Raw genomic sequence first — 19,806 nt, forward strand, 5'->3', positions numbered from 1 at the left:
TCTTCTCTAACAAGTAGATCTAAATAGGCAATGGCTTAAGACGAAGGAACTATATTCCTGGGTGGGAACTCGAGTTATCTAGGGGACGGTCCTCCATCCAGTCATTCAGGGACCCTTTCACTGTTTCTCTGCCATCCTCTGGACCATGGTAGTCATCTGTATTCAGCTGTGCCATTTCTTGAAATCTATGGATCATATGCCGTTGATGACAGCCAGTCGCATGGCCATACCTAGCTACAAGGCAGGCTGGAAAACTCAGCCACTGGCTAGGCAAGTGCTTCCCCACTACAGCTGCATGGCAATCGCTGCAGAGAAGGACTCTGGTTGGCAGCTAACCTTCTCTATCACAGTTTCCCATAGAGTCTTTAGGATATTATTGTTTTCTATTTCTTTGTATAATGAATTTTAATATCTATAGTAATTCAACGGTAAATTTTTATGTCTAGTTTATGAAGATTTTTCAAAAATAAGATTTAAAACAGCTTGGTACTTTGGGTTAAAAAATAATACAGAGTGTATTATCCCTTTCTGCATTCAAAGGGGTATGTATTGGTGAAGAACTTCATGGTAATATTTTCACTTGAGAAGCTTAAGGCATTAGAGAATGAAAGCTGTATTGAAGCAAGAACACTGAAAGATCTCATAAATAGGTTTCTCACTAAGAAAATAGTAGCTAACCACAGAAAAACAACAAAGATATTTTACATATATTATGTTATCATAATGGATACACATTGCTGCTTTGAGGTTAAAAGAATGGGCGGTGGGACCAGAGTATCTAAGTTCAAATCTCACCTCCACTGCCTCTGAATAGTCTTGGTTAAGTTACTTAACCCCTCTGCTTCAGTTTCTTCATCTGGAAAATGGCGATGATGACAGTGCCTACCTCACAGGGTTATTGTGTAGATTAAATAAGTTAATATATAGGAAACACTTATCAGTGTAATGGCACATAGTAAATGTTTAATACATGTTTATATTTAATGATAATTTTAAACACCTTTTGTTCTCCAGAAACTTCCAGGATCCTCTTCCCCAAACTTTCAGGTTGGTTTTATGTTGCGGTGGTACACACACCTAGAGACATTTTTCTTTCCTTTTATAGGCTTCTATCCAAATACTCAATGCCTTTCGATTGTATGACCCCCAGCACCACCTTGACCACAGTCTACTTCTCCAGGTTCCACCTCCTCCCTCACACTACCACCAATCCCTTCTCCTCACAGAGGCCCCTGAAGTGCACTTTTAAGACCTGAGTTTACTACCCCTCGTTTCCCTTAAACTTTCCTGAGTCTTCATTGCAAAACTTTCTGCTTCTTTTCTGCCATTCTATTTTTCTGCCTTTTAGATTCCCAGTTTCCCTGACCCCCATTCCCACCAATTGCCCCCAGTAAGAGGTTCAGAATATAGATAGAGTTAAATTCTTACCTTTTCATAAAATGAATGCACAATTGAGTTCGCAGATGAGGTAGTTTCATTACAAGGAAGGGGAACTCCCTGTTAGGGAGGGAGCGTTGTGATTAAAGGTCAGATCCTAAGAACTCTTAGACAGTTGGTGTTTCGTAATCATCTAAATCAACTCTTGTTCACTGAGCATCTGCTGCATGCAAGGCACCAAGATAGGGACCCTCTGGAGGTGAGATGATGAAAACGAAATGGTCTCTGCTCCAGGGTCTCATAGGAATTGGAAAATGTGCACACAGACACAAGTGGCTCCAATGCAAGGCAGGATTTGTAAATATCCAGAGGAAAAGGGCATTGTCTTGTTTTCTCTGCTCTCAGCACCTCTTATTCCTCCCAGAAAAGGGCCTGCCCCTTAGCAGGTGCTTAGCAGTACCTCCCTCGGACCTGGGCAGGAGACTACTCCGGCCCTGTGTTTTAGAGTACATGACATGTCACAAATTTGGAAATTGAAATTGACTCAAGAACACACAGCTGCTCTGATCACTGGGATCTAGTGCACAGCGGTGGCTGGGCAAACATCTGCTCCGGTGATCAAAACTAATGAGCCCCAGAGAAGCGCAGCTTCACATGCCTTGCCCCAGGGCCTTCAAATGTCAAGTTTTGTGGATGCTGATGCTGCCACTGATGTTGGAAACACTACCACTTTGGACACAGGGAAGACCTCACTGGTAGAAGTTTTCAGTAGGAGAAGAGACAAATGCGCTAACTTGCCAAATCTCTTCCCTCACATAACAGAAATGCAATGGATTCCTGAATAACATGTCACGTCTTGGTTGTCTGAGAGTCCGTGTTCTCGTTTCCCTTTGTGTTCCATTTCATGGATCCCTAACTACTCACAATATATGGGCAATATTAACAACATTTACATACAAACACTAAGGAATATTTTGCAGTATTAAGCATTATGTGTGACTTATATTTGTATTTATATAGATTTCACAAAACATTTAAAGTATGTTGTCCATATTTTAGCAACTCTGTGGCTCTTGAATGCTAGAAGTTCAAATAGCTTTATTTTAATAAAATATTTGATAATCGGGCCGGGCGCGGTGGCTCAAGCCTGTAATCCCAGAACTTTGGGAGGCCGAGATGGGTGGATCACGAGGTCAGGAGATCAAGACCATCCTGGCTAACACGGTGAAACCCTGTCTCTACTAAAAAATACAAAAAAAAAAAAAACTAGCCGGGCGAGGTGGTGGGCGCCTGTAGTCCCAGCTACTGGGGAGGCTGAGGCAGGAGAATGGCGTGAACCTGGGAGGCGGAGCTTGCAGTGAGCTGAGATCCGGCCACTGCACTCCAGCCTGGGCGACAGAGCGAGACTCCGTCTCAAAAAAAAAAAAAAATTTTGATAATCAAATTTTCAAAAGTTTTAAAAGTTCAGCTTTATTTAAATATTTTTATTTAAAATTTTGATGTTTGTCAAATTTGTATTTTGAATTGATTTTTACCTTTTAATAATAATAGATCATTGGATTGTTTCAAATGACTGAACACAAATTATGTGAAATATCTTAATGTAACAACATAATTAGTAATTTTGTTGAAATTAAAGATACAAAATTAATTTCATAAAAAAATTGCAAATTACATGTCTTTATTCCTCATCCAAACATTGTCAGCCCATTAATGGACTGCAATTAAATACAACTATCTTTGATATTTTGTCATATCAGTCATATAAAAGCCAGAACTTTACATATAATATTCAATTTTGTCTTTATAAAACTATACTTATCAAAGTGGAACTCTAGAATATATTTTACTTACTGTTGGCTTACAGTTTAACTTGTAAATAATTAAAAATGTTGTAAGGGGCCTCCATCTGTATTCTCACCCTGCCCCTGCAAATGTCAGGAAAAGGATTGGCCCAGGGGTGGTGTAGTGAGGGTTTTAGGGGTGAAGTGGATTTAAGGAAGTGTTTTCAGGAGAAGAGGAAAGACAGCACGATATATTCCTAACTAGGGGGAACAGATATTTGTGGCTGGAGCCCAGCCCTCAGGATAGAATGTACTATGGTGAGAACTGAACTGTCAATGGTGGAAAGTAAGGGAGGTGATAGACTGGGAGTTCCATGAGGGTAAATGTCATACCTACTTTGATCTCTAGGGTATGCACAGTGTATAGCACATAGGAGAAAATGCACTTGATGTTTGTTTAATGAATCAAAGAATGTAGATTCCATACAGTGTGGAACCATTAAAGGGTTTGAGGAGAGAGGACAGAATCAGAACTGTAATTGAGAAAGGTAACTCCAACAGTAGTGGCTAAAATGTATTTGAAAAGGTAGCTAGTAGAGGTGGAAAGACTAATTTTCTTAGTTATGTGTTACTACAGTCATGCATCACTTAATGACTGGGATACATTCGATACATTATGAGAATGCATCATTAGGTGATTTTGTCATTGTGTGAACATCATAGAGTGTATGTACACAAATCTAGATAGTATAGCCTACTACACACATAAGCTATATGGTACAGCTTATTGCTCCGAGGCTACAAACCTATATAGCATGTGACTGTACTGAAGACTGTAGGCAGTGTAACACAATGGTAGGTATTTGGGCATCCAAATATATCTAAACATAGAAAATGTACAGTAAAAATATGGCATTATAATCTTCTGGGACCACCATCATATATGTGTCCATCATTATGCAGTACATGACTATAATTTATATCTAATGCATTTCTTCTTTATTTCCTGAACATATACATGTGGATTATTTTTCTTATATGTTAATCCTGACCTAATAAAGCATTTAACAATTCATAAAACTCATTGGTGTTAGGTACTATAGTTCTAGGTCTGCACTGTCCAATATGCCAGCTACCTGCAGCCTTTGAACATTCAAAATGTGGCTAGTCTGAATTAAGATGTTAGAAATGTCCTGTCAGTGTAAAACACACACCATATTTCAAAGATCTAGCACCAAAAAAGAGAAACTATCTCATTCGTAATACGTTATACACTGATTGATTACTCATGAAAATAATTTTTTGGATATGTTACGTAAAATAAAATACATTATTGAAATTAATTTCACCTGGTTTTAAACGTGTCTACTAGAAAATTTAAAATTATATACTTGGATTGCACTATATTTTGTTAGACAGCATTCCTCTAGTGCATGACAATTTTTGAAAATTTGTATTTATTGATTTATTTTTAGAGGCAGGGTGTTGCTCTGTGGCCCAGGCTGGAGTGCAGTGGTGTGATTCTGCAGTCTGGATCTCCTGGGCATAGTCCATCTTCCCATCTCAGCCTCCTGAGTATCTGGGAATATAAGCGTGTGCCACCATGCCCAGTTACTTTTTTTTTTTTTTTTGATTTTTGTAGAGATGAGGGTCTCACTATGTCACCCAGGCTGGCCTGAAACTCCAGGTCTCAAGTAATCCTACTGTCTCGGTCTTCCAAAGTGCTGGGATTTCAGGCGTGAACCACTGTGCCCAACCCCATGCCAACTTTGTATTCCTCTTTATAGCAGCTTTGGCCACAAAACAATGGAAATCAATTGCAAAGTGAAGGTGCAAACGTTGCAAAAGATGCAGAAGTGAACAGAGCCAATGAAAGTGGTCCTGAACTGCTCAGGTCACATGCAAAGCCTTGTGAATGCAGGATTCAGCAGAGTTGTACCAGGAAGTTGGTAAAAGGAAGAAAAAACTGACAAGGACACTAGTCTAAAGAAAGCAATTGAGTATTACAGGAGGATCTTGGGAAAATGTATGAACCCTTCAAATATTGTTTGCAAAAATGATAGCCCTGATTAAGCCACAAAGGTCAAATGGAAAAAGAATATCTCAGTATGCATCAAAAAATAGCAACCACGATGGCCATTCAAAGAATTCAATCAGTGCAGGATTGTAAAGTGAGAAGAATTTTGCTTACTCTGAGGCAAATTAAATTTAATAAGTTACAGTTGTATTCTTAAATATAAAATTCCAATTCAAGTACTTTTCATTATTTATTACGAAAATTAATTTCTAATTTTAAGAACATGCAAATACATGCAAAATGTTTAGAAAGTTTATTAATAAAAAGGAATCATATATATCTCTTAAGTATTTTACTTTAGCTTAAAACATATAAACAACAGTGTTTTGTTTTGGTTGGTTTGGGGTTTTTTTGGTCAATATTTGGCTGTAGGGCCTTAGTCTTTAGAATGTGGGTCCACCGTTTAGAGTTCCATGTATCTTTCACGTTGTCTACAATTTTCAGTTTTAGTTTCTTTAAAGCAAAGTGACTCTTGATAGATACCTGCAAAGTAAATTCTAGGCTTGAATGCTTTCTTCCCAATCTTTCACAATGGTCATACCCACAACTAATTTGACAAAGATTTTTTCAGTGCCTCGCCTCCAATACTTCCTACTAACATATGGTAAAGGAAGAACACCCTTTCAATTAAGTATGTCGTCTCATTATTTTTCTCTTAAAAAAATCAGTGTGTCCATATGCAAATGCACAATGATAACCTGAATATTCACATAAGTGATTAAAATAAAAATGACTACAAGCATCAAAAACTATTGGAAAGACCGGCACTTAGGTTTCGCCATGGTGATATGTGGTGGCTGGGAAGAAGTTAGAGAATTGTTAAATTGACAGTGTTGCACTGGGTACCGCCTCACTTTGATCCCCAGTTTCAATCATTTTCTCTCAAAGCATTTCACTTCATTTTCACTGGAACTTTTTTTTTTGCACACACATACTCATGTTTTATTAATTTAATAATCAATTGTGTATTATTTAATTAAATTTCACAAGGAACATTGTAATAGGCGGAATCGAGTTTGGGAACAAGTACAATGGATTCTCACGGGACCCATAACTCACCTAGTGGGAACAGAAGTATGCAGGTGCACACCAGCCACTGGCCTGAGCATTTATTGTGCTGTGTCATCTGCATGTTGTACACCACACAGTAATGGCTGGTATCTGTTACTGGATGAGTCAGCTAAATGGAGGCTGGTTAAGAGACCTTCTACTATAATGTCATTTACAGTGCCCTTGTAGGGAACCAATTATCCCACTGATGACAGGATTTTCTGACTTAGAACATCTGAAAACACCTGGGAAGTATGTTGTCTGGAAAGAGCATGCAGAAACCAAATCCTAGGCCCAGCACTCCTGCAAGTATTCCATAACAAATATTTGTAAGCTTGAAAGAACACCAGCTTTTACCCTATTCTCAAGGTTACATTATTCTTTTACGTTTATCTGAGGTAAGAACTCACAAACAGCCATGAATATGTGAATACACTCACATACTGATGGATCTGGAATTCTACCAGTCAGCCTGATAAATACCCACTAATAAAAATATGTGTAGATCGGAATATTTTGTTTATTCATTTTTGTAGAAATTAAAAACAACAAACAATATCCTCAGAGGAGAAAAATTCCTGCATGTGCACAGTAGGTGCTTACTAAATATATGATGAATCATGTACAGGCTGAAATAATTCTCCCAATGTATATTATGTCTGCTCATTCTAATATTTGTGATATTTACGCACAGTGAGGAAATGCCCAGTGTCAAAAGCGATCCTCAACGTGAATATGGTGTAGGAACTGAAGTGTGATGTAGTTTCCAGCAGCACTATGTGGAGGCAGTGATCTGTAATGCAACGGTATAAAGGTTACTGAAATTGACATGAAATTGCATGCGTGAAATCATTGCAAGGTTTACGTCCCAGTGAGGATGGAAATGAAGAGCTTTGAAATAGGAACCGGAGCTTTCAGTCTAGAAACAACCTTGGAAGAAATACAAGTCTCCTGAATGTCATTAAAGAAATCATATTAAGAGAATTCAGAGCCTACAGTACTTGATATTTGACATCCACCTCTCTGCAGTAACATAGAGCAGGATTGAACAGCACCAAAACCAGAGCTAGAGTCTTCATCATGCATAAGACTCAGAAACTTTGGTAGCAATCCCATACAGTTAAACACTCCTCAAAACTTCTATTAACATACGGCGGGGGGAGAACACCCTTTTCAGTTAAGCATGCCCTTTGGTTCTCTCTTTAAGAAATCAGTGTGTCCATATGCAGACGCATAATGACAACCTGAATATTTACGTAAAAAATTAAAGAAAAAAAATGACTCAAAGCACCAAAAACTGTGGGAAAAGGTCAACACTGAGGTTTCTCCATAGTAATATGTGGTGGCTGGAGGAAGTTAGAGAATTGGGTCTAGTTGATAGTGCTGCGCTGGGTAGCCCTCTCCCTTTGATCCCCCCCAGTTTCAACCACTGTACAGAGAGTCAAAAATCAAAGTTTTGCTGGAAACTCCTTTTTACTTTGCTACTCTGGCTAAAGTCTTCCACTTACTTTTCTCACTTACAGGTACCTGAATATGTGCGTGCAAATTTAAAAGTCTTTAGATTAAAATTTGAACAAGGAAAGTTTATCCGTTTCAGTTTAGGATTTGGTGGGTGTGACAATCCGGGAAAACCTAGGAAATAACTACTGTTTGGTTTGAATGATACATTTGAGTGCCATTAAAAGAGCATATAATTATAGCCTAACTGTAGACTTAATTTTTAACAGATTTATCTGAACTTTCAAAATTTGTACCGTTGAGTATAACGATCTGAAACTATCTTACGGGAGATGTTACAGCAGTTTTCAAAACATTGAGCTAATATGAAATCCGGACTTTTTAAAACCCCTCTGATCTAACCTGCTTACGCAGTTAACATTATATCTGGGAAAGGGGCTTTCATTTTACCTAGTCTCAAGAAGTCAATGGAATTTTTCTGTAAATAGTTCAGGCTTTTGTCTAAATATGTGAAGACTGACAAGATTACCTCCGTGAGAATCCGTACTCCCCACCCCTAACTTCCCCCCTCCTTAATCATATTTCACAAAGTAAATCTATAGACGCTCCTCCTGGGTTTTGGGAGATTCCCCATCCTAAACAAACCAGCGGGAGGAAAGGCAAGGAAGGAAGAAATATACGCAACACAGAAGCTCTCCTCAGTTGACAAAAGGTCAAAAATCATTGACGTGTAAATGTTGCTTTTTCCATCCCAAAGCACCTTCTCACGTAGAGTCCAGGAACTAGGGGCAGCCCGGCCCTGCAGGGGTGGGGACAGAGGGAACCCAGCCGGTGGCCCGACCCTGCAGGGAAGAAGGACGTGCGGTGAGAAGCATCGGATTCGGGGAGGGCCGACCTGGCCGAGGGTGACATTGCCGAGCACTTCCTGGCACAGCGCTGGTCCCCTCCCCAAACACGCTCTATGTGGTCCTGTACGCGACTGTCTTTCCCAAAGACAGCCAAGGAAAAACTACTAAAGATCGACCAGGACACCCCCTTCCTTTCCTCCCCACCACGGTTTCTCAGAGGCTGTGGGGACTTGGTGCGGGAAGGGGGTAGTTGTCCCAAATCAGCAGCTTCAGGATGTAACGTATTATAGAAAACTTTGAAGTTTTGTTATTTGTAGCACAGGGATAGGAGTGGGACAATAGAGGAGTGTTTTCTTTTCAAAATAAAACAAAAACAAAACTTTTATTTTTCTGGTCCGCGGCAGCCTGCCTGCTAAACGTTGACTTGCTTTCGCTTTGCAGCAGGCGACGGTCCCGGGCGCCACCTGCGCGTCGGTGGGAGGCTGGTCCGCGCCCTGGTCCCTCGACGCCCACTGCAAAGGGCAGTGCGAATGACAGACTGTAAACCCTCTGGCCTGCGTCCTTTTCAAGCACCAGAAACCCAAGTCGGAACTAATTCTTTCTTTCGGAAGCCGCAACTCCCCTCCGGCGAGCTCCCGCGGAGCCGGGCCGAGATTGCGGAGGAAGCGGCGCGGCGCCGCCGCCAAGGCTCCTCCTGTCGCCGGTGAGGCCGGGACTACCTGGCGGCGCGGCGCTCGCAGCGCTGAGTCCAGGGCGCCCCCACCCCCTCCCTCTCCCGGTCCACCTCGTCCGCCCGCCCTCTCGCCCGGCCGAGAGCACAGCCTACTCCCTCCCACCTGCGGCCGCCGGGCCGCCCTCCGCCCGCACCTCTGCCGCAGGCCGGACCCAGCGCGCCCGCCCGTCGGTCAGTCCAGGCCAGGCGCCCGGCGGGCCGCACTCACGCAGTTGGCGCAGGAGGCCTTACGCTGGCGGCGCAGTGCCCGCCCCCTGCGCTCTCCCCGCCCCCTCCCTCCCTCGCAGGGGCCGAGCGAATGTAGCCCGCGAGAGAAAATGGCGGCGGCGGCGGGGAATCGCGCCTCGTCGTCTGGATTCCCGGGCGCCGGGGCTGCAAGCCCTGAGGCGGGCGGCGGCGGAGGGGCCCTCAAGGCGAGCAGCGCGCCCGCGGCGGCCGCGGGACTGCTGCGGGAGGCGGGCAGCGGGGGCCGCGAGCGGGCGGACTGGCGGCGGCGGCAGCTGCGCAAAGTGCGGAGTGTGGAGCTGGACCAGTTGCCTGAGCCGCCGCTCTTCCTTGCCGCCTCACCGCCGTCCTCCTCGACTTCCCCGTCGCCGGAGCCGGCGGACGCAGCGGGGAGTGGGACCGGCTTCCAGCCAGTGGCGGTGCCGCCGCCCCACGGAGCCGCGAGCCGCGGCGGCGCTCACCCTGCCGAGCCGGTGACCGCGCCGGACAGCGGCGCCTCGAGTCCCGCAGCGGCCGAGCCCGGGGAGAAGCGGGCGCCCGCCGCCGAGCCACCTCCTGCAGCGGCCCCCGCCGGGTGAGCAGCGCGGCCGGGGCACGGCGGGGACTTGGGAGCGGGCGGAGGGCAATGAATGAACCTTGGGCACCATGCACGGCGTCCCGGGGCTCAGCGCAGTGAGGCTACGCGCCGCTCGCCGGGACCCGCGCCCCTGAGCACCCCCCGACCCCTCCGGAGTCGGGCGGCGCCCCGGACCCAGAGCCTGGGGGACCGGACGGGGACGTGCGGAAGAGTTTGTTATTGTTTGCAGACATGTGACAGGCGTGCGAGCCTCTCTGCGGGGAACCGTTGCGAAAAGGTGTAGGGGGCCACGGCTGGCTTTGTGGGACTCCTGGAATCGGGGCTCTCCGAGGAGTCCGGGGCCGGGGCATGGCCCTGCGGCGGCGCCCCCGAACGGGTGTCCCCGGGGTAAAGGCATTGGGGGCGAGGCCCGAGCCTGCGGCGGGCGGTGGTCGGAAAAGGGGCGGGGTGGGTGGGAAGCCCGAGGTCGGGTGGGGGACTGAGAGGGCCGAAGAGAAAGTAGCAGGTCCCAGCGGCCGTGACAGGCAGAGCCCCTCGGCCCGCCCGGGACTCGAGACCCTAGGCAGGTATCGCGGGCCAGGCCCGGACGCAGGCGGCGCGCCCCCAGCGCCGGCCGCAGGGTTGGAGGAGGACGGCTTGGTAACGCCTGTCAAAGCGGTGCGGCGGGAGGCTGCACACTCGCAGGGGCTTGCAGTCTTTTAGGAAGTGCGGTTTGTCTAATTGCGGCCCCCAAGGGGCTCTGAGTGTTCCTGGGAATGCGAACTGCACTGCTAAGTCACTTGAGTGACTTCTGTTTGGAGTTTGAATTTGGCCTTTGAAGTTTGCATTTGGCGGAGTGGTGTAAGAGCCAGGACCGGATGTGTCAGCCATTCAGTTTCAAAGCAGTGGTGACTGCTCCCCGCAGCCCCTCCGGCTTGGTCCGCGGACCACGTCGCGGGTGCGGTGCTTCCTGCTCGGGGTCCCGGCGCGGGCCGCCCGCTGAATTCCAGGGGCCACAGTGCGGTGGGCTTCGGTTCAGATGCGTCTTCTGGTGCATATGAAGTACAGTATGTGTAAGGTAATTTAGACCAGCGGTTTATTGGCCTCTCCCATTTTTGGCTACTGGAAATTTTTATGTTAAAGGAAATTATTTTAAGTGTGACAGCTACGTCCTTGTTTGCTTTTTAAAAATCTGATTAACGTATGCAAAGCACAAAGTCTTGATGGGTATTTTGAGTTGCTGGAAATGTTTTTGTGATAGTCCCTCGTTGCCCTGTAGAATTCCCTGACCTTTATTATGAGAATAAAGCGTGTCATTTTGTGAGACGAATTTGACAGTAGGAGTCCTTGGTTTGGATTAATTATCTAAAGTGCTCTGGCATTTTTTGTGCACTTGATTATTTGCTTAAAATCACGATCCATTTAATATTTAGATGTCCTCTTCCACCCCCCCAAGAACTAAAAAACATGCTCCGCAGTGTGCCATGGCACTACTGAGACGAAAGGAGATTTGTGACTGATAACAGTTTTCTGTGCACTTGTACATGTAATTTATTCTTACAAGAGTTATGAACCTCTATAGTTTTTCTGTTTCTGTGCAGATTGTATTAAAACTTAACTAGAATAATTCTTTGAAGGCAACTTTTACTTTAAATGAACTCCAGATAAAAATTTTTAACCCCAAATTTAAGAAAATTGTATCTAAGGAGACCTAACTTTTTGGATACAATAAATAATTTAGCGAACGTCAGCATTCTACTCCTCTTAATGAGCTGTGAATATAGTAGAAGAGCATCCATTGTAAAAATAATGTACTGAAATTGCTTAGTGTTGTCTCGACACAAAACAAGAGGTCTAAGGTGGAGGCAGATAGAATTTAGGGACTAAGTAATCCATGCTTAGTATTTGCGTTTTATAACCGAGGTTTTTTCAAACCCTTTGCTTAAGGTGTAGGTTATAATTGCACAGTATAAGAAAATAATGGGCTAGTAAGAATAATCTTTTTTTAAAAAAATTATTTTTACTAGTCAGAATGCTGTTGTTTTATCCCAAATGTCATATGTAAAGATTTCATTTATAGTAACATGTTGATTCCCTAACCTTATGAAATATTATAGTGAATTTTTTTTCCTTAACAATTGGGTTGAAATTCATTTGAATCTGTTGGTGTAAGACTTTGTGGGGAGACGGCTTGTATCTTATTTGTGTGTGTATATTTTGTGTTGCATGTTGGTTATGATACATGATTACTTACCATTTAAATTAAAGCTTTAGAAAAAAACCCCTTGATTATAGCCAACTCAATAAAATGTCAGTTGAACTTTATGTTTTACTTTTTTTTTTTTTGACAGTTGTTAAGTTACATTCATACTTCCAAGAGGAAAATCTAAGATTTTGAAATATTTGAGAGTTCTGTGGGGTTTTTTTTTAATTTTAGAATTTCCTTCTGATCTTTGGATGTAGAAAATACACTTTGAATTAGAAGTTATATAAATAATACTCGTATTTAAATAGAAGATTTTAAGTTTGTTCCTCTTTTTCAGGGTTAATAGCTGAAATCAGTGAAAGCGCCTGTAAGTGGCGCCCAAGGGTTTGGAATTTTTCCTTATATTACAGAATTTAGGGGCTTTTTCTTCCTATTTACTGTCTTTGAAGAAAAATTACAGTGTTACTCTCCATTGAACAGGCTATTGTGAGTTTGGTAGATATAATTACCCCATCCTATTTTTGTAACTTAAAAAACCAAACTATCAATTTGCTGGCCCCGTGAAAGAACAAGATATGCTGTACTTGTTAATGTTAGTTTTTGTTTAAAACTAAAGATATTTCACAGGCTGCTTTTATATCCTCATATAGCCCTCAGATTTCACTTCCTTTTTAAAGCTGTTAGGCTAAAAATATAATTTAGTGATCTTTTAGTAAAGAGGAGTTATAAGAGCGTTACTACCGAAAAATTACTCTTAAAATATTAAGTTGGTGACTTTATAAAAATAAAGGTAGTCACATAAGTTAGTATTCCATGAATTTGTAAGGTTTTAGTTAAGCATGGTCTCAATTTCATTTTAAATCAGGTAAGAAAATTAATGCATTCTTCAAAGATGAACCTTATTAAATAAAATTCTGGAAGAGAAATATCAGAGCTAGAATTGTTGCCAACTTTTATTTTCTTTTCATATCTGATTTTGGCAAGAATGACTGGTTAACCAACATTCCTTAATATATGATTTCCAATGCACTATAATAACTCCATTTTGTTAGATATGAAAAACAGGAAGTAGCCCTGTTCATTGGTATTCTTTTACGACTTCCATAGCACCTCGAGCATAATATGTTGCATGTTTTAGAAATGGCCACTGAGTTGTCAACTTGCAGATTTCAAAATGTAGGAAGAAAGGAGTGTTCTTTTGCTTTCAACAAGAGCAAAAAAAAAAAAAAAAAAAAACTAGCTACAGCTTGCCTAGGCTGAGTCGGCTAATCAGTCCTTGACACTGCCTGTGTGCATCCCAAAGGAAGAAATGATGGAGTGGCAAGTTAGTTAATGGGGAATGGATTACCATGAGGAAAAATATGGGACATTCAGAAATGCTCTAGAAAGCACCACTTTTGCATTTTGTACTCTAGTCATCTTCTTGGGTTGAGGGCTATCTCTTACACAGAAGGCAATGGGAAAATGTGTCATGGAAAAGTAGTAGTCTCTAGAGGCTGCTTAGGAACTCCTTGTATATTACACCTTTAATCTTGGAATTCTTTGCTTCTATCAAATATGTCAAGTATAGACGTGGTTGTTTCCTTAGTCCTAGCCTCTTTTCATATCCTAAGTTAAAAGCTTAAGCAACTTAAAGATGTAAATGGTAGAATATTAATGTGAGGAAATGTGTAAGATTAGGAGTAACCCAAAGTTGTCTTTAAGAAATTATTTAAGAACATGTTTAATCATGAAAGAAATAATCAGGGCCAGAATTAGTAGATGGTTCATTGCAAAGTGTGAGATTAGTCAGGTACTCTTCTCAGATTGCAAAAATATATTAGGATTTTATCTGTGGCTTAAAACATATTCATTGAGCATATAGATATGCCTAGATACCTTTTATATAATCACCTTTTTTGCCTTCTGTGTGTGTATATAATATCTATTATATGTATTATATATATGTTTTTATATAATCTCATTTAATCATCACTGCAGTCCCCTAAGATAGTGTAATTTCTGTTTTCTGAAGGTGCAAACTCATCTGAAATGGTAAAGCCTTATGATCACACAACTAGAAGAAAGCTAGGATTCAATCCCAAGTCAGTCTGACTGCACAGTCTGTTTCTTTCCACTACTCTGCTTCTATTTTCTTTTTCAAATTAATAATCAAATTAATTGATTATTTTTAAGGAGAAATTTGTTTTGCAGGAATTCTAATAGATCATGAGCTAGATCTCTACCCTCTGCTAAGTTTGCCAATAGGTATGTTTCTGTAACCTGGCCTTGTATATGTAATACAAGTAAACTGTATTTAGATCACCCTATCATGTCTGCCAGAGAGGATTAGTCATTAGTGTTGAATGTTTCTTAGATTTATTGATTTGTGCTGTATTAAATCATAAATGAAAGGAGATAAAGAAGCTGAAATTAACGTGATTCATTCATGATAATCACACAGGAAGAGAAACTTTTAGTATTGCTATACCCTACCCCTTTGTTATTGTTTTAGACTGCATCCGTTTAACATTTATGAACTTCTGCAAGGTAGTGGTCTTGGGTGGTGGAGAAGAAGATTATGAGTGCACAAGCTGTTTCTGTCGGTAGGTTGTAGTATGAACATGTTTCACAATCTGTGTTAAGTGCTATAAGAGAGATGGGGGATACAGAGGGGATACAACACACTGGTTTCAAACTATTTCTGCCTACTCTCATAAGAGGAATATATACAAAACCATGTTCAGGCATGATTTTTTTTTTCTTGCAAGAGAAAATTAAAAAGGAGATATGGGGAGCAAGAAATTCAACATCTGCTGATGCTAGTTCTGAAATTCAGTCTTTATTATTAGTAACAGCAACTCTACTAGTTATGAAAACAACATGGAGAAATGTAAAATAATGCTCTAGGGCGTAAGATGATCAAGAAGGTAGCCTTGTCTTTATTTACTCTATGGCATGCCATAGGTGATTTAGTTATGTTTGGTACGGAAGGGAGTTCTGTATTGTTAGTGACTGAGTCCTTTGGAATACGAGGCTGGTTTGATACAGATGTTAATTTGATCGAGATGTTGTAGAATACTAAGGGGAATTGTTAAAACTCACCAAGTGTATAATTCTGCAAGTACACATCAGTCACCTGGGAATTAACTAACCCATCAGACCTCTTGAAGACTGGAAAAAGTGCCTGGAGCCACATGGTACAGCCTACACAGTACTGTAGTTAGTGTGTTAAATAAGTTTATCACCTGTAAGCATAATGATGATGGATAGGTGTGTAGTGAGAAGAGAGTCAATACTGGGGTGTAGGTGGAAGCTTGCTCTTGACAGATGTTATCATTACTTTTTTTATTTTTAAATTAGAAATGGGTTCTCACTATGTTGCCTAGGCTGGAATCGAACTCCTGGGCCCAGGTGATCTTTCCATATAGCTGGAACTACAGTTGCAAGCCACTGTGTCCGGCTTTACTTTTCTTCATTGCCTAAACAATAATTTAAGTGATATGTTATCACATAATCTTCAAACTGGTCTTATGGCATTCTGAATACTAAATATCAGTTGTTAACAGAACAGGAGTTTTATCTGATTCTTTGCACCATCTCCCAACATCTAGACTAGTGTCTGGCGCCCATGAATATTAGGTGCCCAGAAATATTACCATGAATTAATTTTCCCAAAGTGGTTAAATTAGTGTTATCTGAAGATTAAAATAATGTAGTGTGATTTTAATCATGTTCTAGCTTAAGACAAGTTTTGAAGGCAAGAACTGTTTTTTATGAGTTTTTGTACAACGTTTGGTATTTATTTATTTATTTTTGAGACAGAGTCTTGCTCTGTTACCCAGCTTGGAGTGCAGTGGCGCAATCTCTGCTCACTGCAACCTCTTCCTCCTAGGTTCAAGCAGTTCTGCCTAGCCTCTCGAGTAACTAGCTGGGATTATAGGCATGCCCCACCATGCCCAGTTAATTTTTGTATTTTTTTGTAGAGATAGTATTTCACCATGTTGGCCAGGCTGGTCTTGAACTCCTGACCTCGAGTGATCCGCCCACCTTGGCCTCCCAAAGTGCTGGGGTTACAGGAATGAGCCACTGCGCCCAGACCATTGCTTGATGTTTGATAGCAGTAGTTGGCATTTAACAAGCAGTCATTGATAATATTGACCAATTTTATATTATGTGAGCCTTCTAATAATTAGTGTAGTTACAAAATAATAGGAGCCATGCTCAAACTGTCAAATATTGAGAAAATTGAATTCCTGGTATTTGAAAGTGTCTGGTTACTTGAGTTAATTGGTAAGCCCTCCTGATTTTCCTCTTAACTATGACACTTCTTCCGTGGCGCCCATCTTCATCCTCTTGAACGTTGATACTAGAAGATCCCCAGGATGGTCCTAGGCCTTCTCTCATTCTGTCTTGTCCATCCCCACCCCAGTCTTATTAATGCCCTTAGATCAGTTATGGACCATTTACAAATGATTGCAGAGTTTATTGTCCTAACCATGACCTCTCCTCAAGTGCAGACCTACACCTGGCTACGTGACACCTGTGCAGTCAGATGTCTAAAACCAAATTCAAGATCTTCCCTAAACCTCCTAACATGTTCCCTGCTCGTTAAATGGCAGAACCAGAACCGAGAAGTCACCCTTGACACCTCCTCCTCTCACCTCCTCAGATTCAGTCCATCCTTAGGTGCTGGCAGTTTGACCTATTATCACACCCCTAGCCAGGTGCCCATTGTCTCTCATTTCCACTAACTTAGTAGCCTCCTTGCCTGATTCTGTGTCCTTTCTCCTTTGCAGTCTGTTCCAATCTGTTCTCTGTATTAGGTGGCCAGAGTGATCATTTCAAAATGTAAATCTGATCATAACTTTCTCCCTCCAGAAAAGTAAATTTAATTTTAAGATGTTCAGATGCCTTCCATTTGGATAAAGACCAGGAAATCTTTAACGTGCCTTACTGAGTCCCTGCCTGGTCGGGCCCCTGCGTGCTTCTCCAGGCCCATCTCAGCTCACACTTGCCCTTGTTCCATGGCAGGGTTGCCTGCTTTCATTTCCTCAGACTCACTGCCTTCTGCTATAGGGCCCTCACATGCTCCCTCTGCCAGGAACACTGTTTCTCCATAAAGTCAGCTCCTCATTGTTAAGTCATTGACACTTCCTCAGGGAAGCTTTCCCTGATCCGCCTGGACTGGCTTTGTAGCAGGGTGTCCCTACTGTCAGTGTTGTGCTTGTACATTTGTTATCTCATTTGATGAATGACTACCTTCCCCAGAAGACTGAAGACTGAGTGGGCAGGGCCTGGACCTAGCACCTAGCAAGATGCCTGGCATAGGGTAGACACTGTGTAAATATTTGTTGAATAAATGAATGAGAGGGATAATGGCATGGCATGTTCAAATTAGTGGATCCACTGTTTTTCCTGTTTAGTCAGATGTAATTTAGGACATAACTAAAAAGGTGTTAAATGACAAAAGTCTAGACTATTGGTGTTTCCACATTGTAGATTTGTGATAGACTCATTGAGAGGTATCTGGACTTGTAGACATGCCTAGTGCCTCGAGTGAAATAGGACAGCTTAATGTAGTAGAGAGCAAATAGCTATACTGCATGACAACTTTATAGGTAAGAAGAGTCTGCTATGTATATATAATTATTCTATACTTAATAGGGAGTTAAGAGTGTGTGTGTGTGTATATATATGCATTTATATATTCACACATACTTCTGTGTGAATGAATATACACATAAAGGTGTCATGCATTAATATAATTCTTATTTTTTAAGTTCTCAGGATGTCATCTAAACTCAAGATATCATTTTTAGAATTCTTGTCTTGATAACCCTACTTCATCCAAAATTCATTAATTTGATCATAATTCAACTTGGGATAAATAAAAGTTCACATTTGCATTGCAGATAGTATTTGTTAGGCAGGTACTCCACGAGATTGCAGAAGCCAAGAACCTATATAACAGAAAACATTTTAAAGTTTACTGTTGGTAAGTAAACCCAGCAGCCTCTCTTATCTAGAACGTGAGTTAGCACTAAGAAGTCAGAAAAAATGCTCAAAGCAGCCAAACGACCTGTAACAAAATATGTGCTTTGAAGCACTTTGATTTTACACTTAGAAGAGTTCCCAGGGCATATGCTCAGGATTGATACTTATTTCAGAGGTTGTTCATGCAATCTTGTTAATGTGGTGTTCCTAACATGCAGCAATTAGAAGCAGCCAGTTAGAGGCGGTGGCAGTGTGAGTCCTGCAGGAGGCAGGTTCCCCAAAGGCAGCAGTGTTGGCACACCTGACAGAGAGAGGGAGAAGAGGATGTCAAAACATTGCAGTCGGGGCCACCTGGCATTGGTACAGTTAGTTCCACCTGGGTAGCCTCTACCATTTAAAAATATATTCAGTGAAGTTGGGCAGCTTGTAATATAGATTAAGGAAAGTTACTATCCAAGATAGTTATAGAAAGTGTCTTGACCTTTCAGTGGTAAGCCTCTAACTTTTCTGTAAGATGTAGTTCTCTAGCCTTGATGATACTGAATAAATATGTACTTTAGAATTATATAAAATTGGATGCTGCTCACCAAATGTCTTAACGATTATCTGTGTGGAAAAATCTTTTTTGTTACTGTTGACCTGAGTCATTTTATAACCTACAGTTTCTTTAAAATGCTTAATAATCACCACTATCACTAATATACTGATCTTTTCCTTTTTTTTTTTTTTTTTTTGAGACAGAGTCTTAAAGATATTGTTCTTGCTCCAAGGGTATAGATTCTTCTTCTCTTTTTTTTTTTTGTTTGAGATGGAGTTTCGCTCTTGTTGCCCAGGCTGGAGTGCAATGGCACGATCTCGGCTCACCACAACCTCTGCCTCCCGGATTCAGGTGATTCTCCTGCCTCAGCCTCCCGAATAGCTGGGATTACAGGCGCCTGCCACCAAGCCCAGCTAATTTTTGTATTTTTTAATAGAGACAGGGTTTCACCATATTGGCCAGGCTGGTCTTGAACTCCCAACCTCCGGTGATCCACCCGCCTCAGCTTCCCAAAGTGCTGGGATTACAGGTGTGAGCCACTGCGCCCGGCTGGGTCTAGATTCTTAAATAACCAGATTTCAAGTTTTGTACAAAGATTGAAGAAAAGCTAGTCTTTAACCAGAAAGAAAGGGTTTGTCGGGAGATTATCAGCTGTATCTTTGCTGACTCACTGATACTGTGGTGCCTAAGACATCTTGGCTTTTATGACAGAATCCTGCTTACAACTTTCTCCAGGATAGTTCCTCCAGGAGGGACCCCTCTGCCAGGCACTGTGGCAGTCACATGTCCAGGCTGCGTCCCTGCCCTGCTCAGCCTCTTCATCCTTGCATTCAGATCTCCATGTGATTTAGGGTGCCCATCAGGGTAAACACTGCTACTGTCGCTTTAAATGCTGTGCTCTTACTCTTCTGGCTTTCACACCTTCAGCTTCCAATCAGTCACCAGTTCTTGTTGTTACCACTCTCCTACTAGACTGAG

The 19,806-nt window shown here is 42.0% G+C and overlaps 1 protein-coding gene across 6 annotated transcripts in view; it reads left to right on the forward strand.

Annotated features, from left to right (window-relative positions):
- Positions 1-9,625: 9,625 nt before the first annotated feature.
- The window catches only part of MAP3K1 (mitogen-activated protein kinase kinase kinase 1), a 77,560-nt gene continuing 67,379 nt past the window's right edge, over positions 9,626-19,806 (forward strand). For 3 of the 6 annotated variants that reach the window (XR_002522364.1, XR_002522363.1, XR_002522365.1), the window contains exon 1: positions 9,630-10,126. Coding sequence is in view for 2 of the 6 variants with exons in the window: in XM_009208442.3 (XP_009206706.1) it covers positions 9,645-10,126 (482 nt within the window). In the remaining 4 variants the exon portion in view is untranslated. Of the gene's footprint in view, positions 10,127-10,621; positions 11,187-19,806 lie in introns of those variants that run through there. The other 3 variants (XM_009208442.3, NM_001168930.1, XM_021939170.2) reach the window with 3 other exon arrangements.

This window comes from Papio anubis, chromosome 5 (genome assembly GCF_008728515.1).
Source record: "Papio anubis isolate 15944 chromosome 5, Panubis1.0, whole genome shotgun sequence".
Taxonomy (NCBI): domain Eukaryota; kingdom Metazoa; phylum Chordata; class Mammalia; order Primates; family Cercopithecidae; genus Papio; species Papio anubis.